Source organism: Pan troglodytes, chromosome 3 (genome assembly GCF_028858775.2).
Source record: "Pan troglodytes isolate AG18354 chromosome 3, NHGRI_mPanTro3-v2.0_pri, whole genome shotgun sequence".
In the NCBI taxonomy this organism is placed as follows: domain Eukaryota; kingdom Metazoa; phylum Chordata; class Mammalia; order Primates; family Hominidae; genus Pan; species Pan troglodytes.
Genome location: NC_072401.2, coordinates 39,017,024 through 39,035,932, shown reverse-complemented (window position 1 = coordinate 39,035,932; position 18,909 = coordinate 39,017,024). Strand labels below are relative to the sequence as shown.

Here is an 18,909-nt window from a genome sequence, read left to right as displayed (position 1 = left end):
AATCTCTGTCAAAATGCAAATGCTGGTGGCAGACTCCCTTACTAGCAAGCTCTGAATTAATTGCCTTTGTCTGTTCTCGTTTGGTTGGTCTTCATTCATTTGCACACGGTTTATGAAGCTAATGAAACCTTGATCAAGTAATTACAAGCTCATTTCAGTTATTCCCATGGATATAAAATCCTAAATAAAACATCAGCTAGCCAAATTTTACATTTTATTAAAACTACATATTTATATATCCTGTGAACAAGCAAGCTTTATACAAGAAATGCAAGGATGGTTCTACATTAAAAAGATCTATCACTGTCATTTATCATATTAATGGTCTAAAGGAGAAAAATCCTATATCTAAATAGATGCAGAAAGAGCATTTGTTAAAGTTCAATACCTATTTACATGAAAACACTCAGAAAACTAGAAAAAGAAAGGAACCAGTTTTACCCAGGTAAATGTTATATGACAAAAATCCTGTAACAGAAATCATGCTTATTGGAGCCATTTTAGACACACTTCCATGAAGATCACTATAAGACAAGGATGCCAGATGGTCGCTACTAATGCTTAATATGGTGTTGCATAATTTAGCCAATACCATGAGAAATGAGAAAAGTATAAAAGAAATGAAGATGGGGGGGGTTGGGGGAAAATTAAATAGTTATTACTGTAGTTATTACAGGTGTTAAAAACAATAACAGCAAACCAATAGCATCATCAGGCAAAGTAATAGAATTAATTAGCCAGCTCAGCCTGTTTGCCAGATACAAGATGATATTATAAAACCAATAATGTTCCTCTATACCAGAAACTAGAAAATATATTAGAAATCAAGAAGGAAGGGCAGACTTACTCTAAATATTTGTGGGACCTGGGGCAAGAATACAAGGGAAAATACCATTATGTATTTAAATATCTACAATTTGAAATCAAAGATATTTAAAATAAATTATAAATTTATTTACACGTTTGTACATTTAATAATAGTATCTATCAGCAAGCTAACCATTTGCTTGTCTCACTATACCAACATCTGAAAGAGGAGGCAGGGGGCCATTTCTTTCTACCTCTGTGCCAGTTGGCACATGTCTAGGTCAGGTTCCCTGGAAATACATTCTGAGACAGAGATTTGCATGCAGGTGGTTTAAAGGGGGGGAAAAACATCTGCAATAAATAAGTCTTGCATGAAAGTGAGGGGAACAGGATTGGGCAGAGGGAGAAGCTAAGAAGTTTTATTTATTTTTTGGCAAAAATAAAATATTAAATGTTTTAATACAAATAAAACCACTTACAATTCTAGTATTTAGTATCTATCTAGTTGTCGATGTAAAAATTCAATACCGTGCTTCATGCAGGTTATGCCTGACCCCTCATTTTTTTATTTGTCTAGTTTTCAGCAGTTTGATTATAATATATCTGGGTAGAGATTTCTTTGGGTTTAATCTTTTGGGAGTTTGCTGACCTTCTTGAACCTGTCATTTTTTTTTATCTTTCAACAAATGTGAGGAATTTTCAGACATTATTTCTTCAAAATTTTTTTAGCCCTGAACTTTCTTCTCCCTCTTTGGAATTCCGAATGTTAGATCTTTTGATATTGTGCTGCAGGTCCCTAGCCTGTGTTCATTAATTTTTCAATCTACTTTTCTCTCTGTTGTTCAGATTGGATAATTTGCATTGATCACTCTTTCCTCTGTAACCTCCATTCTGTCATTAAGCCCATCCAGTGGGTTTTTTATTTTGAATATTATACTTTTTGGTTCTAAAATCTCCTTTTGATTCTTTTTTGTGTCTTGTATTTCTTGCTCAGATTTTCTAGTTTTCCAGTTATTCCAGGAGTGTTCATAATTGCTTTTAGGAGAATTTTTATAATAGTTACTTTAAAACCCTTTTCAGATAATTCCAACGTTTCTGTCCTTTGAGTGTTAGTGTCTGTTGATTTCTTTTCTCATGCAAGGTAAGATTTTCCTGGTTCTTGGCTATGCTGAGTAATTTTGGATTATGTCTTAGAAACTCTGTGTGTACTGTTATGAGACTCTGGTTCCTGTTTAAATCTTCTGTTTTAGCTGGCCATCCACCCATTTAGATTTAGAGCACACATCCTGGCCCACTTCTGTGGGCTGTGGTTTGAATGTTAACTTAAATTTTGAAGCTTTGTAGTATGATTCTGGTCAGCCACAGTGTGCACAGAGGCCAGTTTGAAACGGTGATATTCCATGCTGCAGTTCAATTCTCAAAGCTTCTTCTCTGTTGATTCTGGTCAGTTTGATGCTTGGGCTACCCACAGATGAGCCAGGGACTTCAGACGTGGGTTTAAAATATCTTTTCCTTCTGCTCCCTGCTCTCTATAATCCTCTCCCTCATTCTATAATTGAAAGCCAATGTGGTGGCTTATGTGCAGTAATCCCAGCACTTTGGGAGGCCAAGGCAGGTGGATGGCTTAAGTCCAGGAGTGCGAGACCAGCCTGAGCAACATAGCAAGACCCTTCATCTCTAATTAAAAAAAATTTTTAAAAACACTGTTGGCTGGGTACGGTGGCTCAGGCCTGTAATCCCAGCACTTTGGGAGGCCGAGGTGGGCGGATCACGACGTCAGGAATTCAAGACCAGCCTGGCCAATATGGTGAAAACCCGTCTCTATTAAAAATACAAAAATTAGCTGGGCATGGTGGCGGGTGCCTGTAGTCCTAGCTACTAGGGAGACTGAAGCAGAAGAATCACTTGAATCCTGGAGGCAGAAGTTGCAGTGAGCCGAGATCGCGCCACTGCACTCCAGTCTGGGGGACAGGGCGAGACTCCATCTAAAAAACAAAACAAAACAAAAAAAACCACTTTTATACTCCAGGTAAACACTGTAAGAGGTGCAGCACCCCCCTCACCCATTGCTCAAAAGACCAGGAAGAGAATGGCTCTGTAGGCTGGACCCCTTTGATATAACTGTTATAGTCAGCCAGGTGCAGTGGCTCATGCCCAGAATCCCAGCACTTTGGGAGGTAATTAGCAGAAGGAATAGTGTGGAATGAATCCATTTATTAATATTGTGACGGGAACCCTTTTCCAGATACCCATTTTCTTAGGGCTTTGATTAATCCTGTTATGTCTTTAAACATACTTACAGTGTTCTGACAGTTCTACCATAGGAAATTCTGGTGTTGTGGTCTTTGCAGCATCGTGCTTTTGCTTATAATATATGTTTCTTTATGAGTTTTGTTAGCTTGGCTTGTGAACTTAAAGTAGAGCTTTCTCTGTGAAAACTCTCTGTGTCATGGGTTAAGTATGTTCTTCCAGCAGTGTTTTGTGTTTGCTTATGTTCAGAGATTTATGTAGAGGGTCTCAGTTTTAACTGTCCATCTCACCCAAAGCCAGGACTTGTCATCTGTCCCTCTATGACTGCTAAACTCAATCCCTTGCACAGAACAACAACAGAAACCTTAAGTATAAATCTAATTAAATATGTCCATAACCTGTACGCAAAACCTATAAAACACTGATGAAAGAAATCAAAGAAGACTTAAATAAATGGAGTAATAGACCATGTTTTTACATGGAAAGATTCATTTGTTCTATAAATTCAATGTAATCCCAAGCAAAATCCCAGCAGGCTTTTGTTTTGAAAGACTGATAAACTGGTCCTAAAATTTAAATGGAAGCCCAAAGGAGCTAGAACAACCAAAATAATTTTTAAAAAGAATAACGAAGTTAGCGAATTCATACTAATTTGAAGACTTGTTGTAAAGCTACTGTAATTAAAATAGTGTGGTCTCGGTGAAAAGATAGACACATAGATTAATGGAACGCAACAGAGAATCCAGAAACTGACCCACACATGTATGGTTAGTTGATTTTTGACAAACATGCAAAATCAATTTAATGGAGAAGGAAAGTCTTTTCAATAAATGGTGCTGGGACAATTGGACATACATATGAACCTTAATTCATAAATTATGTCTATGTGCAAAGATTAAGCCCAAATAGATCATAGATGTACATGTAAAGCCTAAAACCATAAGAAATCTAGAAGGAGAAAATAGGAGAAAACGTATGTGGCCTTGGGTTAGGGAAAGATTTCTTAGAACACAAAAATTATGATTCATAAAAGAAAAAAATTGATAAATTAAACTTTATCAAAATTAAAAATATCTTCTATTTAAAAACCACTGTTAAGAAAATGAAAAGACAAACCACAGACTAGGAGAAAATATTAGCAAAACATGATGCATATCTAGAATGTGCAGAGACTTCTCAGAATGTAATAATAAGAAAACAAACAACCCAATACAAAATGTGCAAAAGATTTTAAGAGATTCTCCACTAAAGAAGATACAAGGCTGGCAAATAGGCACATGAAAAGATGCTCATCATAAGTCATGAAGGAAATGCAAATTAAAACCACAATGAGATACTGCCCCACCTATTCGGATGGATAAAACAAAACAAAACACTTGACAATACCAAGTGTGGGTGAGGTTGTAGAATACCTTGGAATTCTCATACATTGCTGGTGGAAATGCAAAATGGCATAGCTGCTCTGGAAAAGAGTAGGGCAATTTGTTAAAGAGCTAAATATTTACTTAGCACGCAATCTAGCAATCCCACTGTTAAGTACTTACCCAAGAGTAAGGAACACAAAACCCAAAAATTGAACAAAAAAGTTAATAATACCTGCACATGAATATTTATGGTGGCTTTATTCATAATTGCCTCAAATTGAAGATAATCCAGATATTCTTCCACTGGTAAATGTATAAGCATATTGTTGTATATCCTTATTCAATAATTAAAAGGAAAAACTTACTGATACATGTAACCACATAGTTGAATCTCAAATATGTAATGTGAAACAATAGACACCAGACTCAAAAAGGTGACACACACATATGTAAGAGGTGAAAGTACAGGGAAATAAATAGGCCTGGAGGACGGGTAATATAAAGGAGCCTGAGGGAATTTTAAGAAGGGATGGAATTGTTCTATGTCTTCATTGTAATGATATGACTGAATGTACACTAAAAAGAATGATTTTTATCTAAAGATACACTTCACCTGACATAAAAAAAATAAATCGAGACCAGGCACAGTGGCTCACATCTGTAATCGAGCACTTTGGGAGGCCAAGGTGGGTGGATTTCTTGAGTCCAGGGGTTCAAGGTCAGCCTGAGCAACATGGCGAAACCCCATCTCTACAAAATATACAAAAATTAGCTGGGCATGGTGGCACGTGGCTGTAGTCCTAGCTACTCAGGAGGCTAAGGTGGGAAGATCACTTGAGCCCAGGAGGCAGAGGTTGCAGTGAGCTGAGATGACACCACTGCCCTCCAGCCTGGGCAACAGAATGAGACGGTGTCTCAGAAAAAATAATTTTTTAAATATATATATATGTATATACACATACACATATATACATATACATATGTAGATATATATTCATATACATATAAGCATATATATATGTATGGGATGCCCAGCTAATTTTTGTATATTTTGTATATTACAGGTGTAATCCCATATATATATGTATGCATACATATATACTTGTCTATATGTATGAATACATATAGACAAGTATATATGTATGTATACATATAGACAAGTATATATGTATGTATACATATAGACAAGTATATGTATTTGTATATCTCAAACCTCTTATTTATAGAAACCAGCAAATTTCCCCCTTCCTTTACCCATTGGGGATTTCTGGCTTTGCAAGTACTGAAGAATTAGCAGTATTTTTCTAGTGAAGGGGTGGATGAGTGCGGCCTGGGATGGAGGGGGAGGGTATCCCAGCAGATGGCTCAGTACAGTAAAAGTATGAAAAAAATTCAACCCATGGCACACCTGGGTTGAAATTTGAGAGGAAGCACGAAATGGCCTGAGGGCCACCAAGGCCAGAGACCCATATAATAGTTAAGACAGCAGGTTCTGGACATAGGAGGCCTGAATTTGAAGCTGGTTCTTCCGCTTCCTATCTTTGTGACCTTGGGTAAATTACTTAATCTGTCTGTGCCCCAATTTCCATCTGTAAAAAGAAAATGATAATAGTTACATGCTTTACAGTGTTGAGACTTAAACTAATTATTGCCTGCAAATTGCTTAGAATAGTGCAAAATATATAGTAAGTGTTCACTTAATGTTAGCTATTAGTACCCATTCGCTCATTCAACACACCTTCCCCAGCACACTTTCCAACACACACCCAGGCATGCTTTGTGCCTGGTGCTGGGGATTGGATACTGGACACCCAGAATAGAATCATATTAGGGTGATCTGAGATCTAGGGAGGGAAGGAGACAGATGGACAGACTGACCATGCAGGGTGATAAGTGCTGAAAATTGAGGGAAACTCAAGGATTATGTGGTTACAGAAAGAAGTAGGGAGAGAGGGCCAGGCGCAGTGGCTCACGCCTGTAATCCCAGCACTTTGGGAGGCCGAGGCAGGCGGATCACGAGGTCAGGAGTTCAAGACCAGCCTGACCAACATGGTGAAACCCTGTCTCTACTAAAAATACAAAAAAAAAAAAAAAAAAAAAATCGCCGGGCATGGTGGTGTGCACCTGTAATCCCAGCTACTCAGGAGGCTGAGGAATCGCTTGAACCTGGGAGGTGGAGGTTGCAGTGAGCCGAGGTCACGGCACTACACTCCAGCCTGGGTGACAGCAAGACTCCGTCTCAAAAAGAAAAAAAAAAAAAAAAAAAGAAGAAGTAGGGAGAAAGTATCTGCAGAGAGGGTGAGTGGAGTTCATTCAAGGAAAGCTCAAAGAATAGGTAACTTTTGAGTGGGATTTTGACAAATGAGTAAGAGTTTTGTATCTCCCTGAATGCCTTGTGCACCTATCAAACTCACTGAGTATGGGAAGTGTTTGAAGGTTCTTAGAAAAAAACAGGGAAATGAAAACAAAAGTTTAATGATAAATGATGAGGCTTTAATGGGGGTAGGGCTGAATTAAGAAGAACCAGCTTCAGTACAGTGAGGACCATGGAAGGATTCTAAGCAGAGGGGCATAACATGGTCAGCTCTTAGTTTGGGAAAGATGGCTTTGGTGTCTGGTGGAGAATGATTGAAGTGGGAGAGTGAAGACACTTCTGTTCTAGCCCCAGTGAGAAACACAGGAGCTCAGTGACAATGGACAGAAGAGAAAAGACCCAGAAGTGGCCTCAGAAGCGATTAGCTGGCTGTGAAGGGGTGAGAGAGAGGTTAGGGTCAGAGGTAGGAGCAGAACTCAGGCTCACCTATTCCTTAAACTGAGATGGATCACCAACTTCTCTGAGGGGCCTGTTGGGCCCCCAAGAATGGAAATAAAAGAAATTCTTGAGTTCCTTTAAGGGGAATTCCAGGCACCTAGCTAGCCATGAGAAGTAAATGAGCAACTTGATAAGCAAGAAGGTAATAGTAGCATTAAACAATAGCCAAGGAAGTTAGAGTTACAAGATGTTTGGTTCCCTGTAGAAACTAAAGATAACATTTTAACTCATGTCCCTCAGTTGCTTTTCAGAAACCCAGAACTCCACCAAATGGAAAATGCCATCTGCTGGCATGTAGACCTCAGATAAGGGGGAACTAAGGACCAAGCTCTGACCACAGCTCTTTGTTCTAAAGTTCTTCCTGAGGATCCTGGAGGAAGTCACACCCATGGGCCAGACCTAATATTCGTTTCTGCTGACCCCAAGTCTTCAGATAAATCTTCCCCTCCTTAATCAATTGCAAATCAGAAAATCTTTGAATCTCCCTATGACCTGTACAGCCCCACTGCAAGATATCCCATCTTTTTAGGCCAACCCAATGTATAAACTCCATGGATACATTTAAGATTTTGCTTGTAACTTTTGCTTTCCTGAAATTTACCTTTGCCTTTAAAACCCTTGCTTAATTAAAAGTCACGGGGAAGGTTGGGTTTTAAGCATGAGCTGCCCAGTTCTCCTTGCTTGGTGCCCTGCAAATAAATGCCCTCCTTTCTCCTGCTGCAAAACCTTGGTGTGGATGTTTGGTCTTACTGTACTGGACTAGTGGACTCTAGCTTGGTTTGGAAACAAACTACCATCTAGCAATGTCTTCATAAAGACGAGCAAGTCCCAGCTCAGCCATGAGGATCTCATTCTGGTGGTGAATGTGTGGGTGGGATATTATTTTAGTTGAGGGAACACATGAACATAGCTTTGGAGATGTGTAACTGACAGGCAAGCTCTTGTACTTTGCAGCAGGAGGTGATACCTCTTCTGGAGCAGATCAGCAAGGCTTGAAAGTCCCCAAGAGCCACCTCTCTGAGTTCTTTAAACACCAAGTTCTTAGACTGATGGAGTTCCTGAATCATGAGAAAAGGAAGAAACATCGAATTCATTAAGTGTATGCAGTGTGAAACAGCCATGATCCAGGAGCCTGAAGATCCAGCTTCCGTTTTCTATTCTTAACCCCACCACTCAGGGTGCCTGTAGGGAATGCAAAACCAGAGATATAATGAGCAGAAGCTCTCAAACCAATAAGCATATCTGGACTTGGTGAGAATCAACCTCCCACTTCCCCATAAGTTTAAAAATAATTCTAATTTACAGCACATGTTATTCTAATTTCGGAGTCACTCTCTCTACATACTGCGCTATTACTAACTAGTGTGACTATGATCTGCTCAGACAATAGGAAATGGTAACAGGTTCCGTTTACATTCTTAAAATGAATGTACACTTGAAGGAAAATTCATTGTTGAGTTTTATGCATACACACCGGTAAGTCAGGTCTCTAGTAGTTTAACTTTTACATGTATATGTGTATGTATTTACTTCCATCTCAATCCATTGTTTTGATAATTGAATTGGGAGATCATCAGGCAGAGACCGCTCCCATGCCTTGGTTTCCTGTGTAAGCAAACCAAAGCCCAAATCAGAGTGAATGATCATAGCCTAGGGAAAAAATCTTAACCAATCAGAAACTGCCAACTAACCTCTAACTACAAACTTTCGACTTCAACCATCAAATAATTTGTTTTGCTTCTGAGAACAGCTTATTCAGTCTCCTGGAATCAGGCAACTGTTTGCAACTGGTACTGCCAGATTCATGAATTGCTGTCTGCTCAAATAAACTCTTTTAAGATTTTAATGTGCCCAAGTTTATCTTTTAGCAGCATCGTCCCTGAACACAGCCATTTCTTCTCTTTCAGATTAGAATTGATAATCTTACTTGGCCCCCAGTAAGCCTCCTAATCCTGCTTTCTTAACCTGATAGCATTTAAAATATAGTCATCCCTCGGTATGCATGGACCCCCAGGGACACCAAAATCCTCAAATGCTAAAGTCCCTTACATAAAATGGCATAGTATTTGCACAACTGATGCACATCTTCCTGTATATTTTAAATTCTCTTTGGATTTTATACCTAATACAATGTAATGCAATGTAAATAGCTATTATACTGTGTTCTTTTTATTTGTATTATTATTGTAGTGTTTTTTTTTTTTTATTTTTCCTGAATATTTTCTATTCGCCCTAGGTTGAATCTGTATTGTGGAACCCATGGACACAGAGGGCTGACTGTAATGGGAAATGGTTATATATATATTTTTGTTTGGAACATCTTAACTTTGTTCAACCATTTTCCCCAAAGAATTTAGTTTCTCATAGAATCCACATTTGTTACCATCCTGATCATTCACCCGGGCAGAATCCAGCTTGTAACAATTCTTCCTAGAAGGATAGATCTTACTTTGAACTCAGCAAGTGTCAAGTCATGCATAAGAAATATAATGAAAGGATTGGCTGGGCACGGTGACTCACGCCGATAATCCCAGCACTTTAGGAGGCTGAGGTGGGTGGATCACCTGAGGTCAGGAGTTTGAGACCAGCCTGGCCAACATGGCGAAACCCCGTCTCTACTAAAAATACAAAAATTAGCTGGGCATGGTGGCGCGTGCCTGTAATTCCAGCAACTGCGGGGGCTGAGGCAGGAGGATCGCTTGAACCTGGGAGGTGGAGGTTGCAATGAGCCAAGAACGTGCCATTGCACTCCGGCCTGGGCAACAGAGCTAGACTCTGTCTCAAAAACAAACAAACAAACAAAAAAGAAATATAGTGGAAGGATTACAGCCAGTCAACTGGACTAATTCAAGCCAATATTCCATTAGGATTTATAGTCATATACACTTGCTTTTGATCTTGCAGTCAACTATCTTGGTATAAAAACAGAGAAGTTCCCCAGAGAAGGCTGGAGAGTGCCCCAAAGGCTGAACTTAGCCTTCTCCCAACCTCCTTTCATCTCCAACCTGTGAAAGTAAGTCATGTGGGACGTGCTGGCCAGACATTATCTTGTGTTTTGCTAAGATGAAGTCCAGGCTGGAGGAAACTGCTGAGATCTAACAAGCTAGCCTCAGTTTCAATTACATTGCAGGGATGCAGAGGGAAGAGGAGAGGTAATTACATTTTGCCTTAAACAAAAGAACTCTAAATCCTTGGCTGGGTGCAGTGGCTCATGCCTGTAATACCAGCACTTTCTGAGGCCAAGGCGGGTGGATCACTTGAGGTCGGGAGTTTGAGACCAGCCTGGCCAACAAGGTGAAAACCCATCTCTACTAAAATTACAAAAATTAGCTGGGCACAGTGGCGTGCGCCTGTAGTCCCGCCTACTCAAGAGGCTGAGGCAGGAGAATCGCTTGAACCCAAGAGGCAGAGGTTGCAGTGAGATCACAACATTGCACTCCAGGCTGGGCAACACAGCAAGACTGTCTCAAAACAAAAACAAAAACAAAACAAAATAAAACTCAACTCTAAATCCCTATCGGAAACTACTTCTTCTTCATGTGATGCTGGAGAATGCAGTGTCCATGAACATGGTTACTAAAGGCTTGAAAAATAATTACTTTTATCCAGAATTATTTACTTTAATGCGTTATTGTTCTGTTCCTCGTTCCCCACTCCCCAACATGAGTCTTGATATTTTACTATAAAAGTTTAAAGTATTACACTCATGTGTCTTTTAATACAAAAAGCTGCAAGTTCTTTTTGGAAGCAGGCAGGGGGTCATAAATAACAAATAGTATTTCAAGAATGAACTAGGTGAGTTTGTAGATTTTTGTTGGATTGTCTGCAGTTTTATGATTTCAGCCTAGAAGACTTCCTGTTGGCTATTTTCAGAAAACCAGGGACATAGCTTGAGGGCTGAGTTAATTCCGTTAGTTCATCTTCCAGTTAGATCTATTTTTCTGTCCCTCCATCAACAATAACTGCCCATCAGAGTAAGTAAAGTTGTAAGCAAGGGTTCTTACATTGCTCTGTAAGTTTTGCTCTAGTGATCACTGCAATATGAAGTAATCACATGATCACATTTAATATTCTGATGGTTTTATTAACAAGTATATAATATATATTGCATACTGTATATAGTATATGAGGACTGTACAGTACAAATTTATGTTCACAGTTTGACATGACAAAATGTCATTACTGAATTCCCATTGGACTACAGAGTAGAAACAGAGAAGGTACATTAAACATTCACATCTTTAGTAAGAAAGATTACCAAAATGTTTCAGTATCTGCAAGTATACTAATGCATGCTAAAAACCTTTACCCATTCAGTCTTATTAGCTTATAAAATATATTACACTTTATTAAAAATTTCTGCATAGTTTATACAAGTATTAAAGTACTGTAAATGTAATAATCCTGCTATATTTGCAGGTATGGTTTAAGAGATGCTAAGCAGAAAGATTATTTTGACCCTCTAACACTAAGTACATAACAGAAAAAAAGTGCTAGTATTTGTAAAACAATATTGTTGTAGCCCTCGTTTAATGCATGTAAAGATGGCTTTGTAAATGTATTGTTTAGGTGAATTTGCGATCATTTAGCAATTGTTAACCTTGACCAAGAAGAGAATAAAGACAGCTCGGAGCAACTTCATGTATGACAGCAATTCCTTCAAGACAACTGTATATTTTCAAACCAAATTATTTTAAAACCTTAGATCTTTCAGATTGTCTTTACAACAATCTAATCAGGAATGATGCGCATATATACAGTATCAGCAAAATAGTCTTTCAAATTCCACATTAGTGCAATACTGATAGTGCAGATGGGTGTTTAATAAAATATACATATACATATATAGTTCCCCTGTAATTCTGTTCCAAGGCTCTTGAAACTCCTGTGTATTTAGCATCTCCCTAGTTGAATATAGCTATGCTGCTAACACATTCTCCAAACCAAGCAATTTAGAATGTTAATGCCCATTTATGATGTAGATTCACATAACTCTAAAATACGATGGATTCTGATTCTTCTGACTTCTCTAGGATGACACCTGGGTAACAACTGAAGAAACTCTATAACAAACAGAATTTACGTAATAGCAACTTCATGTTTACAAATCATTCTCATCAATTTAAAATATTGCGATTGAAATCACCATTGATAGTAACATGACACACATCATTAAAACATGTTCAAGGGCATCTAATCTTGTATTTGAGGTCTTCCACAATAACAGCTAAAAATGACTAAGAGGCTAAATTTCTCAACTATCATAGTAAAATACAAATATATATATAAGAAAAGTTTGGTAAGGGCCAATTGGTAATGAAAGTGTATTGACCAGCATGGGAATAGAGAATGGCTGCTCTGGGTTGCTTTTGTTCAGAGTTAAAACGGGTCTTTGTTAAATGAACTGTTAACACAACCTAAGCAAGCTGAACAGTAACGTTAAGAGTCTTCGCAAGGTCTTGCTTAAAATCTTTTGAACAAAATTTAAATATGCCACAGCAAATGCATCAATTCCATGAGATGCCCATGAGGCTATTCACTGAACTCAGGCTCAAAGCTGATCCCAGATCAATCTGATCCTTTCTCGCCCTTTCCCCACTTCTCTATGGATTGGAACACACATAAACTGGTTACCTCGGTCAAAACAAAAAGATTTTCCTTGCGTTCCATCTTGATTCTTGTGTGTCGTGAAAGAACCATCTCAAGAAATGAACACTTTGCCATGAATATGACTAAGCATTTACAATACAGACAATATCTACTTTTCAAAGAGCCATTTTATCACTCAATTCATGTCATAGTTGCAAAAAAGAAAAACTTCAGCTGAAAAAAAAAAATTCTCTTTGCCTTTAGCTGAAAAACAAAACAAAACAAAAAAACAGCCCAATTAGGATGTTTTAGTATCCTAAAGAAGTTTTGCAGTGCTTTAAAAAAAGGAAAATCAAACCCAAGTGCCAAGATAACACATTTCTTTGCATTTCTTAACTACATTTCTTTACAGCTGGGTCACAGGGCGGATGAGTGGGACCTCTTAGCCTCTTAGGTGCACAGTCCCTACAACTTCTATTAACACAGTGCCATCAAAGTAAGCTCCCCACACAATTCACAGGCCTCCGGAATCACTCATTCACAGACGTTTTAAAAATGATCAAACAATGTATTCCTCCCAGTTAAAGTTGTGTTGGATCCTGAGTTGCGGCTGGGATGAATCTTCAGGATTTCATTCTTCTCTCTTCTCCTCCATTCTTGATGAAGGGGAATTTGGTTATATGCACCCACATTTAACTACTGTTGCTCACTTTCTTCAGATTCAGGACCAATGACATTTCTATGTATGAATTATTTTTATTGGCATTTAGACTATGGTGCTCAAAAGCCTGCTTTTGAATAACTTCCCCCAATAATGGTGCTATTTATCTTCAACATAAACACGAGCCATTATTTTCAGTTTGTTCTGACACTGAAATAGTGATAGGAAATTGCCAACTCTAACAGTAAACTTTTGGGAATTTTTGAGCTACATATATGAATCCCTGATCTGTGGTTTTCTATATTTTTTCATAAATTCCCAAAATAAAGGTATGTGTGCTTCACAACTAGTTATATTTACAAATAGTGTCACTCAGGTCTTAATTGAATCAATCCATTAAAGCATTAGCAGATGCTTTATGGTATGTGTCATGAATACAAATAACAGCCAATTTGGCACCTTAACAGCTCACACAGGAAGAGTTTCTGTATAAAAGCTATGTGATTAATTTGATAAGGGAATACAAGTACCACTCAACATTTCCCTGTTTACAAAAAAAGCTATAAGCAGATTGGGTAAAAGAAGAGCCATCCATACTCTTACCCAAAAGATTTCTTACCATTACTGGGCAAATATTCCATGGAGTCCCTACTATCAATGTTTGATGATCTCATATTAAGGACATTGTAGGAATGGAGATAGTTGCATGGATAACCCCATCGGTATATGGCTTTGCAGCATGGTTCTACAAAGCTGAGTATGCACAGAGACTGAAGCTCTGGGAATGCTGCACACAGCTAACAAAATGTTGAAACCTCACTGACAACCCCTAGCCCAGGAGGAATTGCCTCTTCTGCTCCCCCTGCTAAATGGCCCTCTCCTCCGACTCCATGCTATGAAAACACAGCACCCTTCCCTTGAACTGCTACACATCACCCACCTACATCGAAAGTTTGGGCTCATCTCCCATTGGTGGCAAAGACCTCCATATGAGCTGCAGGCACAAAGGAGGGCAAAGAACTCGATTCAGATGAAGTCTAAGATCCAGGTTGACAAGATTTGTGAAGAATGACGGAAGAGGTGACTGCACTAGCTTGAAATCTGGCTGTACTTCTAGCCAACCGGTGCAAGGGGCCACACTTGTTTTCACTGTCAAGCATATAAAATATTATCACAGGGCAGAGGTAAGAATGTCTCTGGCAAGGACTAGCAGTCTGGATACTGTATTTCTAATACATTTACTCTGACATTCTTTTGAGGAATACATGGAGAACTGACAATTGGTTATGTTAGTTTACATGTTCCCTTGTTCTTATTACATTAAACGTATCTGTAAGAAGGGTTTGCTTAGCATCCCCAGAAAAAAAAAAAAAAGTGTTCACATTCTTTAGGTCTGACCCGTGGTAAGGAGAGGGAGAATTAGAGAACATCTACTACTGACCATATGGAAGTTTTGGATGATATAAATTCAGAGATTCAGACCAGCTGAATCAAATTAAAATGTACATGTAAAAAATGTGTTAGATAATGGGAGGCAGGACAGAGAGAGAGCCAGGTGAGTGGGGAGTCACGCTGAGGCAGGACACAGAGGCAATCAGACTAGCATGTGGCGTTTCCTATGGAGGGCAAGATGGTCAGAACGGGAGAAGCTGCGGTCACAGTCCGGGCACTGGAAAGGTTTGATTCCAGTATGTTTTCGGAAATGTCTTGTTAGTTCATCAGACCGAGCAAACTTCCATGTGCACCCTTCCCATGTACATTTGTAGGGTTTTTCTCCTGCAAAAGGAAAAAGAAAAGAGCTATTTTTTTTTCTGTAAAGGTAGTAAAGATCTTTGAGCTAATGCTTGACAAATATTATTTCCAAGATATGTTCATACTACATTTGTTCTTCAAAAACACAGTGCATTATAAACTACTGCAAGACAAGCAAGAAAAAAATGAACTAATACCGTAATGTTTCATTGGCTCTCTGCCAAAAAAACGGGAGGAGAATTTTAAGAGTTCTTAAAACACAGAGTCACTGAAATCCATTCTGAGGGACTACCAAATAGTGAATGAACACATGGTGATCTGTATTTGCACATCTCCCAAAGCTTAAACCTGCTTGGGAGCTTAATTATATGCAGTGCTATTCATTTAATGAGATAATGAGAACTCCAAATTGAAAGTTTGTGGGATTTTCTTAAACTTTTCAATAGTTTTCCAAAAATATGAAGTCTCTAACAACTGAAGTATCTGTTAGGGATTAACATCTTATTTTCTTGTTTAGTCAATAACAATTATGCCTAAGTATAATGCTTTAATTCAGGGGTACTAAAATATACGAATTCTTCCCCATCTGTCCTGAGCCAGGTTTTCACAACCCCCTCCTGTAGGATAAGGATCATTTACAGATGAGGAACAAAAGCTCCTTGTGAGAAAATGATGGGGAGAACCAGCATGAAGGGAGACCCTCACAAATAAAAAGGCTGTTATGGCAATCTTACATTTTAAATTAGTCATAAGGGTCATGAGTATGACAAAATTAACTCCCATTTAACACCCTTTGTTCTCTAGAAGCCTTGAGGGATTACCATTCCTTGGCGTTTGAAAGAGATATGCAGGATTTCTATTATCTGCTTCCTGGTACAGAATACACACACAAAGAGGCATTTTTTTTTTTCCTACATCTAAACTGTCACCCAAATATTCAATGTCCTTTTAATTTTAGGCTGGAAATGGGTAACATCCACCTCTTGGGTCCCACTAATGCCTCAACGATGCCCTCAGTAATCATCGATTTGCACTGCTGTTTGGGCATTGCTCTAGATACAAGGCTATCACCCTCAGCTCTCTCTGTGGGTGTTAGCTTCCTCTGCCTCCTCCCAGGATTCACTTAAAAACTTCACTTCCATTTTGCCACTTTCCTTCCCTTTTCTCTTCCAAACCTCAGATTCCTCTTTGTAAATTTTCTGAGTAAAAATGATTTGCAAGACTCAGAAAAGCAACCTACACTGCTAAGGAAAATGTACACAGATGCAAACTGCTGTCAAACTAGAATTTCACATCAAAGAGTTTGAGGTGAGATGAGTCTTACTGTACATACATCACCACTACTAATGGTCAATCAGGCTGTTAAAAGATGTCATTTTTAATTTTTTTAGAGACATGGCCTCCCTATGTTGCCCAGGCTGGACTTGAACTCCTGGGCTCAAACAATCCTCCTGCTTCCACCTCCCAAGGAGCTGGGACCACAGGTGCACGTCACTGCACCTGGCTGTTAAAACATTTTTGTATTATTTCCTTAAGATGTTTTACTACCAAAATGTTTGGCACTGTGACCAATTTCACATTTTTCTCAGCCATGTAATGACTTTTATATGATCTGGCTGCTCATGCTCTATATTCAGTATTGGGCGAGATGGAATAAATCCTAGAACAAATATGGTAGGCAACGGCATAAGAGTTCCCTCAAGTTTAGAAGACAAATATTAACCACATTTCTTCACTTTTCTTTCCTTGAAGGACAGTCTTCTATTTGAATTGTTTGTGTTAAACTGTTGCATTAATTTGTGCTGCACAAAGACTGTTAGCTCTCATGAATTTACAATGCAGGTATGTGAAATAGCTCACAGGAAGGCCACATCCTTGACTGTGAAAGCACTTCCCCCATTCCAGCGGCAAAGGCTCCAACCCTTTCTCCCTCCTTTGCTAGAGAGCACAGAACTGCAAGTGATTGTGAGCGGCCTTGTTTTGGGGATTACTTTGAATCTATTCTAACTTATTACAAAGGCAAATCATTAGCAATATCTTCATTCTGCACAACTAATCTGGAGAAGACACATCTGGAGATGACTGTGGTAACTTTCAAGATGCCTGAAAACTTTCATCGTAACAACCTTTGCATTCCATTCTAATACTTCTTAAGAAGAAAGATGAAGTGGGTCTGGTGTTTCTATTACCTGTGTGTGTTCTTCTGTGTGCTTTCAAGTGGGAGCTTTTAGTGTACACTTTGTTGCATCCATCATAATCACATCTGTGTATCCTCCGCTTCCTTTGAGTATCCGGGGATTCCACAGGTAAAGGTCTCTTCCCAGGCTGCACGATGACCGAAGGGTGATTCCTGTGAAAGCCAAGGTTACAGGCCAAATGTTGAGAGCATGCTCTTCCTTTTTCATCAGTCTACTAAAAGCATTAACAACACTGGGCAAAAACAAACAAAAAATCCCAAAAAAATAAACAAAAAGAAATTAGCTGATCAACCCAAGAAGCACTGCTATATTCATTCAACAAACATTGAGTGAGCACCTACCATGAGCCAGGCACTGTGCTTGGCACCGGGACACAAAGATGAATAAAAACAGGGTTCCTGCCCTCGAGGAGCTCACACTCTAGGGGGAGACAGACATGGAGATAAGTAATGACAGTAAGAAGGGTTAAGTGCTATGCTAGAGGCAGGCGCCGAGTGCTGGGGAGGCTCTTTCCCTCAGTCAACTTTTGCCTACTTATAGAATCTTGTGGTTCTAGGCAATGCTGAACACTATATTTTTTCACAGGCTGCTCTGATTTTCATTATTGTTGGCTAGGGAAAAATGGAAAAGATCAAACTCCTAAGTCTCAGGAAACCACATTGTAGGGTATATCTACGTTTTTATCCTTTATGTAATCGGCATTTAATTGGAGTCCCTTAGAGACTGCCAATTCATGTGCAATTTTCAAATGCCGGCTCTTCCAAAAAACAACAAAAAAGTTGGCATTGCTGTCTTCACAAACTCAAACCTCCACTGTCACTGTGATTCCTGTATGAGGGAGAATTTCAATGTAGTGTTGTGGTCACCCATGATGCTGGCTCACGTGGTGCCAGCTCCCCCATGGCATGCCTGACGTTCTCCCTACCTTCCTGATTTCTCTCTCATTCCTGAGTTTGCACCTTCTCTGGGTGGATTAGAAACCAAATCCTGTTAAAAATCTTATAATCTAAGCTTTTTTTCAGCAAGAAGGTGGTGGAGAGAAAAGGGAGATGGAGGAAGAGCTGGAAAAGTCTGTTAAGTTCCTCAGGCTTCCCCTGCTGATTAATGTAAGTAATTATAATGTTCTAATCTGCTCGTTCACTTTCCTAATGACTAATTACTTGATATATCACAAGTGTATGTCGTTGGCCTCTAACTGTAATGAAAGACTTCTTTCTCTTTCGTATTTGAATCTATAGCTCCTAAAATGTTCCATATAATACAGGAATATTTTGCCTAAGTGTTTGAGGAGAAAAAAGGTGTGTGAAAAGGAAAAAAAGAATTTGATGAGAGTAAACACTCTAACGCGTGAGCTTAAAAAAAGAATAAAAGAAATGTATCCATAAAAATCAAAAGGGAGTCTCTTGGTATAAAACTTGTCTTGGTAAATATTTGAATACACATCCCTTGTCAATCACTTTTTCAGGCATGCTAAGA

The 18,909-nt window shown here is 38.9% G+C and overlaps 1 protein-coding gene across 1 annotated transcript in view; it reads right to left on the bottom strand.

Annotated features, from left to right (window-relative positions):
- Nucleotides 1–11,296: 11,296 nt before the first annotated feature.
- The window catches only part of KLF3 (KLF transcription factor 3), a 36,987-nt gene continuing 29,374 nt past the window's right edge, over nucleotides 11,297–18,909 (bottom strand). Inside the window, exons 5-6 of the mRNA XM_016951446.3 lie at nucleotides 17,425–17,585; nucleotides 11,297–15,259 (exon numbers count right to left, since the gene is read on the bottom strand). Of these exons, the coding sequence (XP_016806935.1) occupies nucleotides 15,078–15,259; nucleotides 17,425–17,585 (343 nt within the window). The 3' untranslated portion in view covers nucleotides 11,297–15,077. The remainder of the gene's footprint in view (nucleotides 15,260–17,424; nucleotides 17,586–18,909) is intronic.